Source organism: Myotis daubentonii, chromosome 14 (assembly GCF_963259705.1).
Source record: "Myotis daubentonii chromosome 14, mMyoDau2.1, whole genome shotgun sequence".
Classification (NCBI taxonomy): domain Eukaryota; kingdom Metazoa; phylum Chordata; class Mammalia; order Chiroptera; family Vespertilionidae; genus Myotis; species Myotis daubentonii.
Window position 1 is genome coordinate 45,295,099 of NC_081853.1, and position 21,797 is coordinate 45,316,895.

At 36.7% G+C, this 21,797-nt stretch overlaps 1 protein-coding gene across 12 annotated transcripts in view; it reads left to right on the forward strand.

The window, feature by feature from the left end:
- Positions 1-21,797, forward strand: part of RBMS3 (RNA binding motif single stranded interacting protein 3) — a 621,282-nt gene that overhangs the window by 526,819 nt on the left and 72,666 nt on the right. For all 12 annotated transcript variants that reach the window (XM_059664136.1, XM_059664139.1, XM_059664128.1 and 9 more), the window contains one exon: positions 20,238-20,348. In XM_059664136.1, the coding sequence (XP_059520119.1) occupies positions 20,238-20,348 (111 nt within the window). The remainder of the gene's footprint in view (positions 1-20,237; positions 20,349-21,797) is intronic.

Consider the following 21,797-nt stretch of genomic DNA (forward strand, 5'->3'; position numbering starts at 1 on the left):
GTAATGCAAGATCATGTAGCTTTAGTCTCTTCAGAGATTGAGTAGGCTGTGTTCCCAGTATTTATGATCCTGATTTGCCATGGTTCAGCAAGGCTGCCCTGTTAGTAGCAATTATCCTTGCTTATGAAGTTATGTAGACAGTCCCACATAAATCAGAAAGATCCAATCATTTGATCATGTTCTTTCTATTACACCGGGCCAGGCATATGGTGAGAAATGTTCTGGCTGACACAACTTCTTCTTATACCCATCCTAGAAAATGAAACAAATTGTTATAGTATTGATTTCCTAACAAAGTCAAAAGTATGCAAGAGTGAAAGTCTATTTCTACCTATATTCCTGTAATCTCTAATAGATCTTTCTCTCCTTTCTTTTCTTTCAATTGGTCTTATACAGATTAAATTCATTAGACAATTATTAAATCTCACAGCACTTGTTTATGGTGTATCTTCTCTTCTTGACTTAATAAACTCCAGTGAATATTCATTAAAAGTATATACTTTTTGTTTTGAATTATTAAATCTCTCAAAAATTATGATTTTGAACCCATCTGAAAGTTGTTGGATATTCCTTATATTGCTTTCATTAGAAACATACTTATTGGTTGGTCAGAAGAAGCACATGTTTATCCTAAAGTGGGCTTTTAGTTTTTATTTTTTAAATCCTTATTGTTGAAAGTATTACATATGTCTCCTTTTTTTCCCATTGACCCCTTCTAGCCTGCCCCCACCCCCCTAAAGTAGGCTTTTAATTACCACGTAAGTCTGACTATAGTTGTGATAGAACACTAAACATGTAAATGAATCAGAAACACATGGGTTATATTTCCATAAAAATATGTGTGCATTTTAAAATTAATGATGTACTTTAGGGGAATAAATGAGTTTTACATTTTATTAATCTCAAGGTATTTAAGAACCCTCCAAAAGGAGATTCAAGAACTTCAAATTATGATTATTGTATAATTAATTAACTTCTGGAATATTTCCAGTAGAATCAGAAAACTTCTGTTGTCTGTATCCTGGAAGAATGATAGCAGTAAGAAAAAAAAAAAAAGTAGATATTTTTATCCAGTCTTTTCTTTTCCCATTACACTAACGATGTTAGATTAAGTCATTTTATTCATGCATTTATTCATTCACTCAATCATTTATGGGTGTCTGCTATGGGCCAGGCACCATTCTAGGCACTTAGAATACAAAACTGAACATAACAGAGGTTCTTTCCTTTATGGGATTTACATTCCAATAGGGGAAATATTAATATAAAGTATTAAAAATATGCCAATCAGCCATGTTCATTATTTGAGGTTAGATTTTGATGAAATTGTCAGAAAGGTAAAATTTGTCTTTCGGAAACTCAGCTGTTATTTTCAACATCCTTCACTTCTCCCCAACAATGCTCTTTCTTCAAGACCCTTAAACCCAAAAGCTCATGCTTTCTCCCTTTTGCTTTTTCATCTAAACAATATTTATAGAGAGGCCACTGTGTGCCAGATGCTCTGTGTGGCTCCATGTTCAGGCATATGGTGCAGAGTAAACAGGGCCAGCCCTTGCCCTTGTGGAACCTACAGTGTATTGAAGAAGACAGATGAGCATATTAGGGAATATGCATTTTGTTCAATTTTGTTAAAGATGCATGGGATTCTGGTTGCACATATCCGCGGGCCCTGACTGTGTGTGTGTGTGTGTGTGTGTGTGTGTGTATGTGTGTGTGTGTTTTAATTGGGAGCCTGGAGAGGGACCAGAGGAAGTAGAACATAGCCTTCCCATCAAACTAATGGTGTGTATGCTTCTTTCAAACCTCCTCTGAAGACTGTGATCTGACCATCAGTATCTTAGTGTGCATGAAGTTGTCAATGAATAGACTTAAGCATGTGCATTTTTTTCTATTACTATGTAATGAAAAGTTTGTGACCTTCTAGAGAATTCCAGGCATCAGCACGGTGAATTGATCTTTTCAATGCACAGTTTTCTATCTCTGGGATAATGCTCTGCTTATTTAGGTTATGTAAAGGTCCTGTCCTCGATGTCTTATGGTAATATTACATATGTTATCACAAAATATAAACCTGAATTTTATAGGATAATGTTTTTATGGATGAAGGAAGTGATTCAGAGAGGTTAATTGCCTTTTCTGATATCACACAAATTGATGTCAGATCTGAAACAGGTATGTTTCAACCCAATTAACACCAATTCTGTTTCATTATATGTGGCTTGATTCTTCATTAAATTTTTATATATCAGGTTATATAATTTAACCCATAGTAAATTAAGTTGACAGATTAACAAAAAAATTATAATTGGGTCCTTTTGTACATAGAATACAAAATATTAGTCAGTTATCTTTTGTCCATTAATGCCAATTTGATTAGTATAAGAAGTAAGATATGTTTTCATCTTTTAGCAATCCCATCATTAAATTTTAAGTTGAAAGGAATTCATATGATTTAGTTAAAAGCTTTCATTCTGACTGTCACATTCAACCAAATATTATCAGCATTTAATTCTTATTTTCTCAAAATTGTATAATGCTAGATGATGTCTGAGATAAATATACTTTCAATGTGCAATTAAGAGTATAAGATATACTTTTAAGGTAAACTTACTCTTAATGTGCACAGTCATTGAAAATGGCCCATAAATACTATAGACCTTTATCAGGTTATCCAGTTAATCACACTTTTTGCATTTTAAAACAGATGGATTAGATAAACCACATAATAAATCACTATAAGAAAATTCCATAAAAGCATATTACAAAAAAGTGGTGTATTTTCTTTAAGCCTATGTCAACTAGAGCTTTATCTGAAACTACATGCTGAAATACTTTACCATTTTTCCACAGATAAGGTAGTTTATTACTGAAGGATGTAAGTAATCTGGGCATTGTATAATAATTTTGATTCAATTTTGTATTGAAGACCAGAGTCTTCCTTTTTTTCAAGCCCCATATACTATTTCATAAAGATCAAGCAGTTTTGAATTAAACCCAGATCGAATAAAGGAATAATATTTTGTCATTTTCCTTATATTAGATAGTATCTATTGCGTAAAGTAAAAATAAAAATAGTTATTAAAAATAAAACCAAAAAAAGATAATCATTTGTTTCCTCTTTTCATGTAGGCCCATTTTTAAATGGAAAAATATAATAAAAATGAAGTATTTCATTTTTAAGATTTTTTTCTAACGAATTTTTAACTACTTAAGATGATGTGCATAAAATCCTACACTAATGTAAAAACCTTAAGAATAATTTGCCAAACACAGACATGTCAATAATACAGAAAACAAATTCAGTGGATTTCATTGACCTTCTTCTGACTCACTGAAGGTGAAAGATAAAGATAGGTACCAATCTACTCTTTTGGGGACATAAAATCAATATTGAATTTACATGGGACATTGCATCCTTCATTCCAAGAAATCAGAGATAGGTAAAAGAAAGGGTGAGAGAAAGAATTTATCAGAGAAGTAAAATGAAGGAATAAAGCTTGCTTAGGAGGAAAATGCGGCTGTCAGAACTCTAGAACCTCTGCCTCAGATCCACAAACCATCAGGGCCCCTTTGCAAATAGATGAGTGTAACACCTGCTTAATGTGCAGTTTGCAGAATCATTAATTGCTACAGTCGCTAATCCCAGTTATAATTTTTTTTCAATGGTTTCTCTCTACATGTGCATTGCAGTTTCCTGCCCTTAGTATTTATAATCAAAATATGCAGGTTTTGATGCAGTTTTATTTTGATACTTTGGATGCCTCCATGGAGCAGGTTTGGGGAATCTCTGCATAGTTGCCAGCAACACCAGGTCCTTGTAGGCTGCATCTCCCTATGAAACAGGGCCCCGGCTGTATGATGCTAAAGTCACTGCCTGAGACATTGCCGTCTGCTTCCTTAAGCTCCATAGATCATCAGCTTTTCTGCCACTATCTTCCCAAACTTTGTTTCCACTGAATGATCGCCCTGCTTCTCTCCACTCCCAGATTCCAGGGAAAAAAAACTAATTTGGTTGATTTGCCATGATTTTAGAGTGTTAGCAGTAGAACACAGCAGAAAGCCTGGTTGTTCCATTTTTGACCCCTCTCATTTTTTTAAACGTACCGATGTGAAAATGTTCCACAGCTCTAGAGATCGGATTTGCAAATTAGGTCATGTAAGGCAGTCGCAAGAAGCAAGCTGCTCACTGGCCTACTGAAATCAGCCATGTGGGTTAAAATCAAGCCAGATTTTTTAAAAAATTGGACTGTCATTCACTTTTGCTGATAAGTTGTGTTTGAAATGAAACAGCATATCTCTTTACTCCTCTGTATCTGAGGAGACTCGTTTATACCTTGGCTTTTGAAAAATTTGTGGTGTGAACAAATTGGCAAGTATGATTACTGGTCTTCACAATTTAGGTGTTTAAAGAATGCTAAATTAAGCATTGCATTTAGTTCTTAAAAAGCATGGTAAATCAAAACTAATTTTGTATTCTGATTTTTCCCCTGAGATTCTTACATACTACCCTTTTGCATACTACCTTCATCCCAATTTATCTTAAAGATGTCATTTTACCCTTCTGAGTCCACAATATTGCTGAACCAAGCAGTATGGGGCAAAATTATTTCTTATATGGATGAATTCTTAGAATATAATTTTTATTTTTAACTTAGATCACTTATTTCCTGATTCATAATAACCCCCTTATGAATGTTATGCAAAAAAAATGGTAGTTTAAAAATCCACAGAAACTATTATGAACCAATGAAGTTGCATTATTTTTAATTAAGTTTGAATTTTGTGCAATGGGTAAAAAGTAATTTTTTTTAAAGTTAACCTTATTCCAAGACCATTGGATATCACTATTTATTAGGTCTATCCTATGAGGAACCCATCAATTATAGTTAGATTTTTTAGGATTTTTTCATTTTATAAAATACCCACCATAATCAGAATAGGTTGCTACAAGGAATGTGTGGGTTAGCTGTGTTTACTACTCCATTGCCATGCAAATACTAAAAGGCACTAATTAAACAGTTGTTTCTGGGGTGCGTGCAGAAATCCTAAGAGGAATGACCCAATAAAATACTACCCTTAATTAACAAGTGGGTTGACAATTGGCATTTATGAAAGAGCTAAGGAGAGCAGAGACTCTCCATAAGTGAGTTATGATTGACATCTATAATTACTGCTAACTCTTCTTCAGAGATGAACCATCCATCCCTTGAGACTTCAGACCTCTGCCTATAAAGGCATTTTTTATTCTGAAAACTAAAATAAGTTTTAAAAAATATATTCTAAACTTTAAACATCAACAAAATATCTTTTTAAAAGTTACTAAGGCTTTAACATTTCAGACAGTTGGCATGTATAACTTAATTTTAGCAGCCCCATCAATATTAGAAAGTGATGTCATTCTTTCTACTAAAAGTTTTCCTTTGTCAATTTCAAGCAAGCCAATATAAGACTTCTTGTAAAGCAGATTAATTTTTGTTCCTAAAATATAATCTAGCATCAGGGTATAATTCCACCACAGAACAATTTCAGTTAATTGTCTATCCATTTAAGAAAGAGGTTATAGTCTCGTCGCAGTATTTCAAAGAGCTGGATGAGTTTGGTGGTGTAAACATTTCCTCGTGGGAACGTTATACAATCAAAAGAAAAGAAGTGATTGATGGATGCCTACTCCAGCTAATTGAAGTGGCTCGGAGCCTACCAGATGTTTTCAGCTGAATCATGCCCCCAGATGCTATTGCTTCATGATTCCTTAATCTAGGGATTACCCCGATTGGCTAGCTTGGTGACATTTGAGTGTTTCAAATACGTTTGCCTCTCTTTTGTTGCATACTTTGCAAAGAGCTCTTGTCTAAAGCTGGCCTATCTTCTGCCCGGGAAATGTTTTTCAAGGAAGTTATCGGGGCTGTTTGTTTTTCCTGCTCTTGGATGTGGTTTTTGGTGAGGTCAGAAGAATGGAACGAGAGCTGCCACAGATGACACCGGAGCTATTTCCACAGCTGGCTGCAGAGAGTGGGTAGTCCCTTACACATGAGTTCGCATGTGGAGGTAGATGATACAAAACATCTGTCACAACGGGAATAAGCAAAAACAATGTCCCTTTGAAGATTGCCTTTTAATGATGAGGTGGGGGGTTCTGTCTCCATAACGGGAGTGAAGGATGTAGTTGTTGGCAGGCAGATGGCCTCAGACTTGCTCTTGCATGAAATAAAGCAAAAGTATATGTTGAAAACCTCTGATGCTAGTCAACTGCCTAATTTTGCTGAACATTCATTCCCCCACTATAATCTGTGCAAAAGGGAAGGCGTGCTAAGAGAAAAAGGTGGGAGAAAAACTAAAAGAAAAAAACTGATTCTGAATATTTTTCTCTTGACTAACTTTAATGCAATAGGATAATTTCAGCCGGTGGTTAAAAAGTCAGAAAGAGGGGTGTTTTTGTTTTTTGTTTTTTTGTTTGTTTAGTTTTTCAATAAGTTTAATGTGTTTGTAGCTCCATGTTATTTTTCATAGAAGTTTCAAGTAGTAATGTAAAAAGGGTATATCATCATGGCCACATGATGATAAACACTTAAAATTTGAATACCAGTTAGTAGACATAAAGTCATATTTGTTTCCCTTCAATGAGCAGTAGGACATAATAAAAATACTTAGTGAACAATTAGAATGATAGTAGTTTAGTTTCTCATTCCATCTACCTTAAAAAATAAATTAAAATCAATGAAATTAGCATATATTTTTATTAATAGATTCACTGATAGCAAATAAATGCTGAATATTAGCCAACAGTGAACTTCTAGATCTCCTGTTACAAGAGCCAAAAGGGTGCAACTGTCACCCCCTGCCCCCAGTCGCACTGCTGCAAACCATGGAATCCTGCTACTTCTGCCACCTCTTGGCCAATAAAGTGGATGCCACATGTCCTGCCCAACTGTTATTCTAAACTCTCTTCCAAATCTAAGTCCTTTGCAGGTGCTTCTGGTTAGTGGAAGCTGTATATCTCTAGCAGCAAGGGAGTCTAGGAAATGTAGGGTTTCTCCAATTCTATTTTTAAAAGTTCACTCTATAATAAAAGCCTAATATGCAAATTGACCGAACGGTGGAACGACTGGTCGCTATGACATGCACTGACCACCAGGGGACAGATGCTCAATGCAGGAGCTGCCCCCCAGCCCTCAGGCCCCAGGCCAGGCAAAGTGGGTGCAAGCAGGGTCCCCCCGATTGCCCTGCCAGTCGTCCCACAAAGGGAGGCGAGTGAGCGGCGCCAGGCTAGCTAAGGCGGGTGCCAGATGCCCCCCCCCCCCAATCACCCTGCCAGTTGCCCCTCAGCGGGAGGCAACCAGCAATGGTGGCAGGGCGAGCAGTCAGTGCCAAGCTGATCACAGTGGGTGCCAGCAAAGGTCCCCCAACAGCTCCACTAGTCACCCCATAGATTGGCCCTGATTGCTGGCCAGACCTAGGGACCCTACCTGTGCATGAATTTTGTGCACCAGGCCTCTGGTTAAAACATAAATGTCTTCAGCCATGACTGAGAGAGATACAGCAAAGGAAGTAATTGGATTAATCTTCATGAGAGCTAGTACAGTGCTCAACCTAGCCAGTCTCACTTGAAAGGAAGACAAACAGGATTTGGATATATTTATGATGTAGCACTGACAACACTTGACTGTGGGTTTGTTATAAATGATGAGAGAGAAGGAGAAGGCCAGGATGACCTGGAATTTTTCATATTATTCTAATAATCAAATATAGGAGAAAGAATAGAGGATAGAACGAGAACAAAAATATTCAGAATGGGACATAGTTGTTTTGAGATGTCTGAGATGCTAGATTCAGTGAGCATTTGCAAATTTGGGTCAAGACAACAAAGAACTTTAAAAAATTTCACTTTTAAACTAACGTCAGCACTTTTGATTGCTTTCATGAGGGCCTAACGAGCAGCAATATTTTGCAATTTTTTTTAACATCATTATATATATATATATATATATATATATATATATATATATATATATATATTATGTATTTAGATGTTGACTCTTACTACTTTATACCTCCTATTACTTACAAAACCTTTTCTAAATCTGGACCATAATAGACATTTCAAACTCATTTGGTGAATATTCAGAAAGAATGGAAGTTTTAGTTAGTTTAAGGGTTGCCATGAAACGTCTCATAGGAAATGAAATTTGGGGGGGGAGGGGGTAAAGGACATTTTATAGATAAAGGCAGATATCCTATGGAGACTCCTCAGGAACTGAACTACATATCCAGTTGTTTGTAGTTATATTTGTGAGAGGCATATTAATGTTACTATGATTATTTGAAGCTGCTTGGCCCTCCAATAGGAACTGCAAAAGAAATTAAGAAAAATGATTAAGCAACACACCAAGAATCTCTTTGAAACAATGCAATAGAAAATGTACTCAGAGCCATGGCAGACATAAAAAAAAAAATAATTAAGCAAATCTTCTCAAACTTCACCTTGAATATGACTCACCTGGGGATCTAATTGAAGTGCAGATTCTGATGCAGTGGGGCTGGGGTTGGACCTGAGATTCTGTATCAGGCTCCCAGATGATGCTGTCTGGCCCTGGACCACACGTTGAGGAACAAGGTACTATAGAGTTTACAGCCATTCTATTAAACTTAGCAAAAGTCCCAATTACTATTATAGCATTATGTTTAGGAGAAAAGGCAATAAAATCTAAGTGAAATAAAAGATGTTTTTTATGTATACGTTTCTTCAACAAATAGGACACTGAAGAAAAGAAACATAAAATTGGCTTTCATCTCATTTAATGGACAACTTTATATATATGAATTGACATCTCACAGGCCTCAGATTAGATCTATGTTGGATGCTAATATGATGTAAATTTTTACCTTAGGACATGGCCATTGCATCAGGACATCTTTTATGTCAGCATCACATTTCAAAACATCTCATCAATAGTATATATACTGAGTGTGAGACATGTTAGTGACAAATGTACTAATAGAAAATGTACTTTAAAGGGAGTGAATTTGGTTTTTAATTGGGTCTTGACTTCACACCTGTATCCTTCGGTCTAGTTGAGTTGCCAGCTCTAACCAGGCAAATTTCTAAAAATGTCTTAAAAGAGAAAACGAATAGCCCAGAAATGTTCTCTGAGGGACCACAAAGTAAAGTCCATTTTGCAGCAAATTGCAGGACAAGGAATAGCTGCTTTCCTAGTAATAGCCAGAATCAAGGTGCCTTGTGACATATTTAGGCAATTTGCTCTATAAACAATGGCCATAAGTAGGAGAACAGCCAGCTTTTCCTCTTGATCACCCCTGGGGGTTGAGAAGTAATTTCCCAGGCCCATTCACCAATAGAATCCTGCAAGGCGTTGGAAATGATTTGCGTTCGGGTTTGGGGGCCTATTTGTCAGTAGGGAGAAGTTTTTAATGAGAGGCTTTATGACAGCTCACCGTCCTGAGTGCTAGTTAAAGCGAGATAAACCTTTTACCAGACAAAAGACGCTGCCCATAAATATTCAGACATCTGCTGGGAACCCTGTTTGCCTTATCATTTGGAAAAAGACTGGCCTCAAATACCGCTTAGGACGTGCATTTTAAACTTCCTGTACGTTGAAAATCGACTTGGAGGTATACAAAGTGATTGCTGTGTAAGTGAATAAAGCATTTTTTTTCCTCTTATCACATGGCGAGGTTTGACAAGAACCTGAGCAGATATATGGCTATTAAAACGGTTTGTGGCATGAGAAAGCCCTAATGAAAAAGTTTGCACTGCAGTTGTGACAGTGTCTTAGCGGTAATACATGAAGGGAATGTTGCACCATGTAATGGGGTATGGGTACGTCTTCCATAGAATGGAAATTATGTAGTGAACTCAAACATTTAAAGTTCCTTGGGTAGTATGTGGCCCTCAGAAGACCAGGAATTCTCATACTAAATGACAAAGACATCAAGCTGGCAATTGTCAGACAGGGGCACTGTTAATGGAAAGCAAAGCCATTGAATGAATGGATTTTTAAGACCATCCTTTTGTCCAATCAAGGGATTGCTTCTGTCTCGTTTTGTTTTTTCAATTGAATGCTCTTATCCAGTGTCAGCATGGAGTTGCTATTGAGTTTACATCCCTTTAAAGTCATGGGTACCCTGGCTGATAAGCAAGTGCCATCACTCATTTAGTCATTCAGCACCATTACTGCCTGTTTCATAATAGACACTGCGCTAGGTTGTAGAACCATTGGAACATGAATAAACATCATGAATGGCACAGTGGACTTAGAATCCAGGAGAGAAATAAAGCATGATCATGTTCAAGGTGTGTGACCCATAGCGTGAGAGAAGAGAGAAGCAAATGACCAACAAGCTGGGTCAGACACAGGAAACGTTCCCTAGAATGTAGCATTTGATCCACATACATGCAAACCTGCTGTAGATGCCTAAGACTCTGGGCAGAGACAGCAAGGCGAGAGAGAAAGATGAGTCAGAGAAGGATGAGGAGTTCGGTGTGGTAGGAGGAGAGACCCTTTGTGGATAGTCTTGGAGAATTAAACCAAAAGGTAAATGGGAAGCCATGGGCTCTTTATAAAGCATGTGTGTTATGTTAAAGAGGCCAGCCTAGATCTACCTGTAGGAGCCTTCTTTGGAGATGTAATGTGGAACTAAATAGAAAGCACAGTCTCATGGGCGATCCTACTGCTGATTCCATCTAAATGATTTCTGGACAGACAGGCAGGCATGGAAAATACTTTGATCCCATCACTGAATTGTCTTATGTGCCCTTAAACTCCTCCAATACATTAACTTACAACAGTCATTGGCTTAACAGTGCCAATGTCCTTAATATGTGACATTTCCACTATGAAATAATATCTGTCAAGATACTAACTCAGCTATAAAAATGTGATCTATGCCATACTTTGGTAGGGAAGGTAGTTTAACACGGCCTCTTTTATATTCCCTCTTGGAATGAAAAATAGGAAAATTAGTTCTGCTTATCTTTAAAGGGATATGCATATTTTTAGGGTTATCTTTAAGGTAGGAAAATGGTAAGGAGCTGTTCTCCATACTCTAATATAATTTTTAATTATGTAATCTATTTTATTGGTAGATATCAGTAGTTTTCTCTGTATCTTAAAAAGTAGGGAAGATAGTGAAATATATTATGACCAACCCATTCATTTGATAAGTGTTATAGCTTAATGGTCTTTATTCTCTTTCTTCTTAAATCTCTTTAAACTGATTTTGGAACTGTATGCATGTGCGAGGAAGGCATATACCATAAGAGTTCTGCAAAGTAAAGACAGAGGACTTAGGTTGCACTATTAGTTTTTCCACACAAACTGTGTGAGTCCTTCATATCTTCAGAACATACCACGTTGATTTTCATAACACACATTTGTGCTGAGAGCCACACTTGATTAAATTACAGAATTAGAATGGGAAGCTAATGAACATACATGTTGCTTAAGCCATTAGAAGCTCACTGAAGTGCTGGGATCCTCTATACACACTTCATATTTCTATTGGCTCTGCAACTATGATCTCGTTAAGTAGAAAAACAAAAGGAAAAGAACATAGTAACCCATCTGCATAATGAATTTCCTTTCATAATTTTAATAAGTTTAATGATTAAAAAACTAATTTTTGTATTGCACTTTAGTCAACAAAACCATTTGACCGTGGGGCCCCATGTCCTCAAGTTTTCAAGTCTCCCTCCATAATGTAACATATTTACATTTTGATCTATTGAAGTTCTAAAGAAGCTGTTGAAAACATCAAAGTCACTGCCAAACAGATTTCTTTAGTTTTAGGAAAAAAATTTTAAGGGATTCAATAAAGCATTGTTGAGAATCCTAATTATCTAAGTACCTGCTTTGGTAAGAAATACTTCAATGTGACATACTTACATTCTTATTCAAAATGACATTATTTTATAAATAGGTACTTAACCAATCATTGAAACCATTATTCACAGTTGAATAGGCATGGTATTTAATTAGAATTCCTTTAAAGGAGACTCCATGGTTAAAACTAATTTGGTTTTAGTGTCTTTTAATATTGCATAGTTTTTAAAGATTTTGTAATTGATTTTAAGAGAGATGAAGGGAGAGAGAGAGAGAGAGAGAGAAACATTAATTGGCTGCCTCCTACAAGCCCCCGACCTGGGATTGAACCTGCAACCCAGGCATGTGACCTGACCAGTGATAGAACCAACAACTCTTCAGTGCATGACATGATGCCCAACCAACTGAGCCACACTGGCCAGGGCTAATATTACGTATTTTTAAAACAATTCCAATCAATGAAAACTGAATAAAAAAGTAACACAAAATTAAGAATGTTTAAGAGAAAAAGAAAAATAACTATTTTTATAGCTAATAGCTTTTCTCTCTTTGGATAAATGATATACATAACTGTTCTAAAATTATCTGCTTGTAAACTTCATACCCTTAGCCCACAGTGACACATTCAAGGTAGCAGTCCCAATATTATAGCAATTGAGTCTAACTCATCTAAAATTAGGAGAGAGAAACCAACTCTAGTTAGCCATATCTCTAAAATAAATAGAAATAGAAATTTGAACTTAAAAAACAATCATATAGCCAAGGAAAGTCACAGACCAGTCTTGCCTCCTTTCATTGATAAATTATAGAATTTAGGCAATTGGTTTAGATGTCAAGTCGTTTAGAAATTTGTTTATATCATTAATGTAATTTTGGTGCAGACGCTAAGATTTGCTGTTAGTTGTTGAGAGCAGAGAGTTGAATAGGTACTTTGTGCCATTTTCTAATTGCTGCAGCTTCAGATTTTTCTCATTTTGTATAAAATGAAGCTTACGAATATTTGTCTGCATATGCCAGGTTTTCTGAACCTCAGCGCTAATGATGTTTGCGGCTGGATAATTCTCTGCTGTAGGGTCGTGTCCTGTGTGTAGTAGGATGGCTTCTACCATCAATGGCTCCTACCCACCATGTGTCAGTAGCAGCTCTTCCCCACATGTCTCCTGATATTGTCAAATGTCCCTTCTAGATTAAGCAACATACTTTTAATTTTAATCATGTCCACAGATATGCTGTGGTGGTATTCACAGAACTTTTTTTTACATCAGGTGAATTTCAGATCTCATTTTTAAGAATATGGTGATTGAAGATATTAATAAGTTCACAAATATGCATGCTGAACCATAGTTTTCAAACTGCCCCTTGTGAAAAGGAGTTTTCTCAAAAGCTTCGGAATGCTCCGTTTTGACGAGCACTCTCAGACTTGCATTGTTAAATTTTTACCCCTTGATTTGGAATTGTGTTCTCTCATCATTCTGCCAGCCAATATTTATGAAGCATATGTTATATGCCTCATCCTGTAGATAACACTAAGCCACTCTCCTCTGACGGTGAACAAGGAGACGTGATTCAGGCCCTCTTAGTGTGAACATCCCAAATAAAAAATGTTGCTAAGTGTCAGCCATGTTTCATTTCACTGAATAATTAGAGACAGAGATAGAGAAAAGTAAGTCACAAAAACTGTTTTGAATATCTACTGCCTGTAATTCTGTTCATTGGGATTACAAAAGATGTGTGAACATAACCCTTGCCCTCTTGGAAGGTATAACACTGAAAGAAGCAATTAGAGAATAACAGGGGGAAGGAAGGGATTAAGTGCTCAGATGGGGTCCTAGGGGCAGTGCGGATTCCTGCTTACCACCGTGATTGATCTTTCTGCCATACGGCCAGTGTTTGTCAGGGATCATTCCAACATGCTTCCAAAGTCAAAGTCATATCTGCCAGCTCGGCTGCAGCTTTTGGGATTTCAAACATAATGTGTTTTAAAGTCAGACTGCCCTGTACAAGTTGGTTGGAAATTTATCAAGGTAGTTGAGGATTCATGAGTGTTTCTAAGGAGGAGGAGGCTTTTCTGCTCCATTTTTTTTCTCTTCCCACAGCAGCAGCTCTTCTTAAACTTCACCCAACAACCCTCTTTGCTAAGAATGAAAAACAAAAATTTTTTTAAAACCACCTATTCGAAGATCACAAATGAAAAAGATTAAACATCTCAGCATATCCAACGAGGAATATCCAACTGGATCTTCCTTTACCCAGTCCCCCAACCCCCCTCCCCTCTGACATTTGTCAGTCTGCTCCATGCATCCATGCCCCTGGTTCTCTTTTAAGTTGTGTTAAATAATTACTATAAAAAATTCCCAAAAGTCATGGTAGGAAGAGTATATAATATGGGCCACAAACATTTTGACATAAGGCACCTAGATACGACAAAAGGGGAAAGGGGGGGGGGTGACATTTCTTTTCTTTTTTTTTTTTTAGCTATATTACCCAATATTGCACAGAAATATTGCTGGATACTGCATTTGGATAGCTGTTCCCCAGATTAAATAAACCACCTTTATTCCATTTATATTATTAAATCATCCTTGCTATTAGAAAATCATTTGCACTCACTGATTTACTTGTAAGCCCTTATCAGTCTCTGTACTCCATTTTACTAGGCTAAAGATAGTCTGATGTACACAAACTCAATTCAATTATTTTCTAACTAGATTAGAAATATTAAAAAATTGACAGAGAGGCAGAAAACCATACAGGTGAGAAAAAAGACAAATGACCTTAACCAATGTTATTTTAATTTTTTATTGTTGAAACTAATTCTGATCCCCCTCCCCACTTTGCCCACCTCCACCTAGCCCCCAGCCCCCTCCCTTGGCCATCCCCACACTATTGCCTGTGTCCATGGGCTACTTATAATGTACTTTAGCTAATCCCTTCATCTTCCTTTATCCAGCCCCTCCAACCCCGCTCCCCTCTGATATTTGTCAGTCTGCTCCATGCATCCATGCCTCTGGTTCTGTTTTAAGTTGTGTTAAATAAGTATTATAAAAAAATCCTAAAAATCATGGTAGGAAAAGAGTATATAATATGGGCCACAAACATTTTGACATAAGGCACCTAGATACAACAAGAGGGGAAAGGGGGGTGACATTTCTTGTCTTTTTTTAACTTATATTATCTAAACAATTTTCTCCCCTCTTTTACATCCTGATGATTTCAAATTCGGGCCTTACCAAAATTTCAAATAGGAAGGATTCTCACACAGGCAACAACACAAGGGAGACGAGCAAATGGAAACCCGGCAGGTCATCAGGCAGACCCCTAAATTATTCAGACAGTTGCCCATTTCAGCTCATCAAAAATGTAGGTTTGGCCTCTTTGCATATTTAAACCAAATATAATAGGATTGTTGCTATAAAGACTCATGCCCTATCACAAGGCAATAAATAATTGAGAAACAGTATAAATAAAATAAAACCAATTATTGGTATTTAAGAACTCTAATGTTTGTTTATACAATAGCAATTTATAGACAAAACAAACTTCTAAAACATTAGGGTACATCACAGTCATCTGGAGATATTAAAACACAGATTTGAAGACACAAAGCCAAGGGACTCTGATTTTGATTCTAATCCTTAGTTTGCTGCTGCAGGTCCACAGATCATAAGTTGGAGTGTCACTAGTTGGGGTAGAGTATGGATAATCGCAGGAATATTCATGTAGGTGTTCTTCTCACTGTAGTCCATATCCTGCTTTTAATAGAGGTTATTTTTGTTTTATTTTGTGTGTTTTTTCATTTCCCTATCCTTTATTTACACACATTACAACTTTTCTTTCTGCTAATACTCATCTTTATACAATTCTATCACATTAAAATTTGAACAATACATTCTGATTAAAGTATACTAATGATGATGATGTGTATCCTGTATGATGCCTTCCAAATTGTTGGCCACATACTGTAACAAACTCTACAGGGCATGATTGCCTCATATAACAGTCCAAGGATAGGGCCATCATTAGACAAGGCTTGAATTAGATGCTCAAAGGATGTCATTTCAAGACCCTGGTTTTGAAATTTTGACTTAATCTCTAAGCCAGGACATCCCCTCTGAGAGAGAAACTGAAGAAGGGAAGAGGGGTTGAGTAGAGACATTTGAGCAGATAATCTGGGGGAAAGGCATTCCAGGTGAAGGGGAATCACATGCAAAAAGTGATGAAGGAAGGAAAATATTTGAGAAATAGCCAGGAGGCTAGTGTGCTTGCAAAGTGAACCACACAGAAAATGGTAAGAGAGAAAATCAGAAAAGGCGCAAAAGGGCAATTAATCTCGGGCTTTGTTGGGCCCTTGCACTGATACTGGCTTTCGTCCTGAGTAAGAGGGATAGCCATTGGAGGATTTGGAGCAAAGGAGTTGAGACTCGAATGTGAACTGGGACAAGGGAGCTGTAAGCAAAGGGAAGTGAAGTTTATTACAGCGAAAGTAACAAATCTCTTGGCACACCAGAGGGGTCCCAAGAAGGGTCGCTTCAGAAGCTCACTAGTCTAGGGGTTTATATTTTCCTGCTCTTGCCCTCTATTGGCTCTCTCAAAAACACACCACCCAATCTCTTTTTGCCCGCATCTTCCTGCTTTTAGTTCCCACTCTGTGTTCAGGGGAGGGCAGCTGTACAGTTGACTGGTACATTCTGCCTGTCTTGCTCACATCCTGACCACCTGGCTCATCTCCAGGCCTTAGCTACCATCTTCTCTTCCTGGAGCCCTTGTCCTAAACTACCTGATCCCATCGAACTCCTCAGAGTGACAAGATCTGACTTGCATTTTCAAAGGATCACTCTTGTTGCTGTGTTGAACTAGAGCTAGACCAAGAGGAAATAAGAGAAAACAGGGAACCTGATCAGAAAACTTGCAATAGTTGCATACAGCCTTTGAGCCAGCTCTGTGTGCTCTTGTTGGAAGAGAGCCTGCACACATTTCCCCTATTTGCCAATCATCTTATATTTCATTTGGGAAATTAAAATATTGATGAACTCTCCAAGACTTGAAATTTCTTTCAACTATTGGCAGAAGGTTAACCACACAGATGCTTTTCTGGCCTTAGGTCAGCTGTGTTTACTCCACATCAGTGATCTTTGGAAACTTTCTCCAAATTACTATTGAAATTGTTTATTTCAGAACTAGGGCGACCAGATCGGCCCTCCATCTCTTGAGCGTGAGCAGCTTTGTTTTGCAGAGGCAGTGGCTAAAACAGACCAGACATTTCCATCAGCTGTTTGGTCATTGTGCTTTTTAGTGGAATTACAGCATGTTACAGTATTTTTCTTTGCCGCTTAAACATTGAGCAAACCCAGACATCCGGAGATGTAAAATGAAAAATCTGTTTCCTTTTGCCTTGCCATTTGCCAAGCAAACTCCGTCAGACAGCACATTCTATACATTTCGAGAAAATGAAATTACCCTTAATGTGTTGGCAACATCTGTCACAAAACACTCTTCAGTCTATGGCTTAAATGCATTGGGTAGAAATGGATTTGACAGTATATTTAATGAGACACAATTATAGGTGAGGGCACTAGTTTGGCCTTAACAACCATAGGTTTTTCTTTTCCTATTTTGTTCTTCTTCTTTCTTTTCTCTCTTCTTTGTAAATGGCATATACAATACAAAGGACATTCTTTGATGAGGAAAGTGACTTGCAAATACCATTCTTTGTTGTAAACAGCCAGCACTTCAAATTCTTTAACTTTCCTTCCCTGATAAAGTGTCATCAAGAAAATGTGTTTCTCCAAGAGGTTCCTGCCTACTACTAGTATTTCCACCTTACTCACTGATTGTAAAGTTCTTCCATCCCTTAAGACAGTTATGAAATTAATTTTCTTAATAATTTGTGGGAATCCTTTTTTCATTGAACATCTTTACTGAATATGAACAAGAATGTATGTTCTTACCAGTCCTCCCCCAAGAATTACTATTTTATTGTTCATTCATTTGTAATAGCTGGCCTGGGTAGGAAAAGAATGTTTCCCTTACATTGTTTCACACTCCTTGCCTAGTGCTGCTAGTTACAATTCCAAAGGATGACAAGTCCCTTCCCACTCTTTCCTTTGATTGTCAGGTGTTTGGTTTATACACAGAAGCAGCGCTTGCTCTGTGGCATCTGTAATCAAGTGAGTCCCCAAACACTTTCTGAGAAAGGATGTTTTAAAGAGACCAGACAATCCTTCCTAAATTAGTTCCAAATGCAGGCATTCAATCCTTCTATTCTTATCATGCATGGATTTTGATTCATCTGTCATATACTCACATATCTCATTTGCATATTGCCTTCCAAACAAAGACTCAAGTCTGCCTGCTCTGCCACACTGGGGAATGAGGTCACCCCCTAGGGCGTTGCAAGGAAAGTCTTCCTACCAAGCACAATTTGGTCTTTATCTCTGATTTACGACAAACAATCTTTATGTGACTAGCACAGGCTGATGAAATTGAGGGGTTTCCAAGACTGTGACAGTTTAGCTGTACGTTAGAATCTCTAGGGGCAAATATTCTGAAAAGATAGACTAAGTCCCAAGTTTAAGAAGAATATTGAAGTCTTGCACCTGCTAAGGATTAAAATATTGTGATAGTGCCACTTTGGGGTTGAAAAAAATGCTTTAGAACTTGTCTTAAGTCTGAGTTATTCTATATAGTTTTTATTTGAGTGATTTAAGAACTTCCGTTCTTCTTAAATGAAGGCCAGTAAGTGATTTTTGTTTTTAATATCAAGATGGTTTTGCTAAAGCAATTTAGACAGCAGGAAGAAACTGTGATGTGTGTCTGAATTACAAGTTAAAGTTTTTATCATGTGTCTCATTCAAGAAGCATCCTGATGAACAACAATTCACAGAAGCATCACAAAATTCAAACAACACAAATCCACAACCGTGTATATTTACAAGCTAGAGGCCTTTAAAATAACATATTTTCTGATTGAATCTTGCTCAAAAGCCTTTTGGAGCAAAGTTAAATCTGTATAGTAAGCATTTCCAAATATTTGGCTCAATTGCTATTCTTCCTCCATATTAATGGAGAGGAGTCCATAAAAAAGGCCGAGTGATGGCCTCATCTTTTAACACCTACAGTCGGGAAGTTGGATTTGGATAGAAACATGAGGAATTAATCATCCTGAGCAAAAGCGTTTTAGGAAACATTTGCCTGTGGGTAATTAGTTTGGGGTCCGAAAGCCTGTCGTCTACGTGGATCTGTCCTAGTTTTATTTCTTCAAAACGTTTACTTACAAATATGGAGAAAAAGTCACATCGTGAAAAAATAATGTTTATAGGAAAAAATAGCATTCAGATACCTACCATGTTATTGCCATGGAATGTTTAAAAGAGCTGCTATAAGCATGAGCTTCTGCCTTTATCATCATCTTTAAAATAAAACATTGGCATAATATAATATCAAAGACCCTATCCAACCCTAGATTTTCAACTTTTTAAAAATATCTTTCATTGTCTAAATTAGTCAATTAAGGCAGAAAAGTAGGGTAGAAGAAAAGGAAAGGGGTATGTGGCCTAGCTGTGCTTCAATAGCCATGCGATGCTTTGTGTATGGGCAGAAGTGGGTTTTGGTTTTTTGGGGTTTTTTTTTTTAATATCTAGTATTTCTTTCATTCCAATAGTTATAATAAATCAAAAAGCATATTCTAAAGGGATGCCTTTCCTAACACCTGATGAAACAATTGATATTTTTACATTTTTAGAAAAGTATAGCAATGTTGTATTTGACTGGCATTTAACAGTTTAGTATCTTCTGTCAAAAGCATAGACACAAAGAAAGTAGGTCAAAATATTCAAATTTTAAAACATGGGAAATAGTAACTTGAATTTTTATTACATTTATACTAGATTTTAGTATCTCCAAAGAGATCCAGTGAAGGAACCCATCTGGACCAGTGTTATCACCACAGTGGTAGATTGTGCTGAGCTGATCAAAATCTGCCCATATAAATCATAGATAAATGTTGTAAACCAAAAGTCTTATGCAGTACCAATAAAAACTAGAGAATTTCCATCAATTTGTATATTTTTAATTAAGAGAAGTTAGTATTTAGAACAATGAGAGAGGGCATATATATGATATTTTGGAATATATTCCACATTAAATATTAGAATTATAAATAACAGGCATTTTAAATACATCACGAATAAATCACATTGGAGGAAAGGAAGCCACTTAGTGCTATATATTTAGAACAGAAAATATCATGGATAGATGTAAAAATTATACATAGTTGAATTTAGCCTTTTCAGTACTAGTAAAGTAAACACGTTGGGTGTTAACGCTGTCTACTGTGTTTATGTGTTTTAAGTTTCCTTCCTGTGGAACGTATTTTCAGACGGACATTGTGTGTGCTTCTAGGGTGCTGTGATTACGCCGACAATGGACCATCCAATGTCAATGCAGCCAGCAAACATGATGGGCCCCCTGACACAACAGATGAACCATCTTTCGTTGGGCACAACAGGAACGGTGAGTTGAAGAGTTTGTTTTGTTCTGTTTTCTTGGATTTCTTCGACAAGATGAAACAATCTATTTTCACTGGCATTGTCAGCAAATCTGGCGCTGTACCATTGACTAACACACCTTTCAGGTTCCAGTGTGAACAAGCTGCCTTCTGCCTGCATATTCCATTCTGGGACACGTTTACTCACAGTGACAACGCTGAAGGCTGTATTGTGCTGCATCTAAATTTGAGTTACTTCTTGCTCTTGAAACAAAATGCACCAAGTATAATGTCTGTTTTTGGAAGAGTGTCTTTATGCATGTACCTGCAAATCTAGACCTTGTAACTTAATATACTTGAGCCTGTTTTCCTTTTCCCAGATGCTTACCACTTCAGCTAATATATCTTTCCCAGGTTACTTACAATGAGGGGCCAACCTTGACTATGACTAATATACAGGGCTTTTTATTCAGTTTCCATGTTTAAGTCAGTAAAAAGTAATTGAGAACCTGACATAATCCGAGTTCTTTTCATCTTTCTTTTGACTATATTGACATAGATTATGTTGAAAAATGGGAAAGGAATCTAACATACTTAATCTTTTTCTTTTTTTTTTTATAAATTGGGATATTTTCGACTAGCCATTATTTTTCCTTAGGGAACAAAAGTACATCAAAGACTTCCCATTGCAACCTTGATTTTGTATCAGTGAGGCCTTTGAAATCATTTGCAATACTTTGTGTTAGTTTTTAAATCCATACAAAGACAATTCCCCAAATAGTCAAGAAGGCAAATGTTTAATACAACCTGGAATACTGCAACTTTGTTAATTACCATTATTGAGAACAGTGAAAGACATCAAAGTCAACCTCTTATGTGACACCATTCCTAAGAGTTTTTATTTTTTTATAAATGTTAAGGCAGGTAATTTTTCATTTTTAAAGATGTAGAAAGAAAAATATATTTTCTTTTTATGGAAGCAGCTTAAGTATTATAGAAATAACACTGGACTTGAAGTTGGGAGTTCTAGCCTCAAATCTTGATTGAGCCCTATTGTTTCTATCTGTCTAGTCTCAATTTCTCTCTCTGTCTAGTTGAAGTATTGAACATGATATGTTGGGCTCCTTTGACTACGTGCCTTTGTGTCTTTAAGGCTATATGTCTCATAGTCACCACTTCTGTGATTCTTCACAATAATGCTAGCATCATCTCCAAATATCATCATATACTATGTGCACTAGTTATATATTGGAAATTTTACCTTAAAGCAATGGCTTGCTTGATACATAGGCTTTTGGGGAATATAAGATGTTTCTGACATGTCCATTGAAGCCTCAATAATCTGCTCTAAATAGGAATAAAGTCCATAAAGCTAGTGGAAAGAGTTGCTTTGTTTCAATAAAGAAGTTTAATTTTATTAACATAAAGTACCTATCTCTAAGACTTCAGTTTCTGATCCTAGAAAAAGCAGTTGA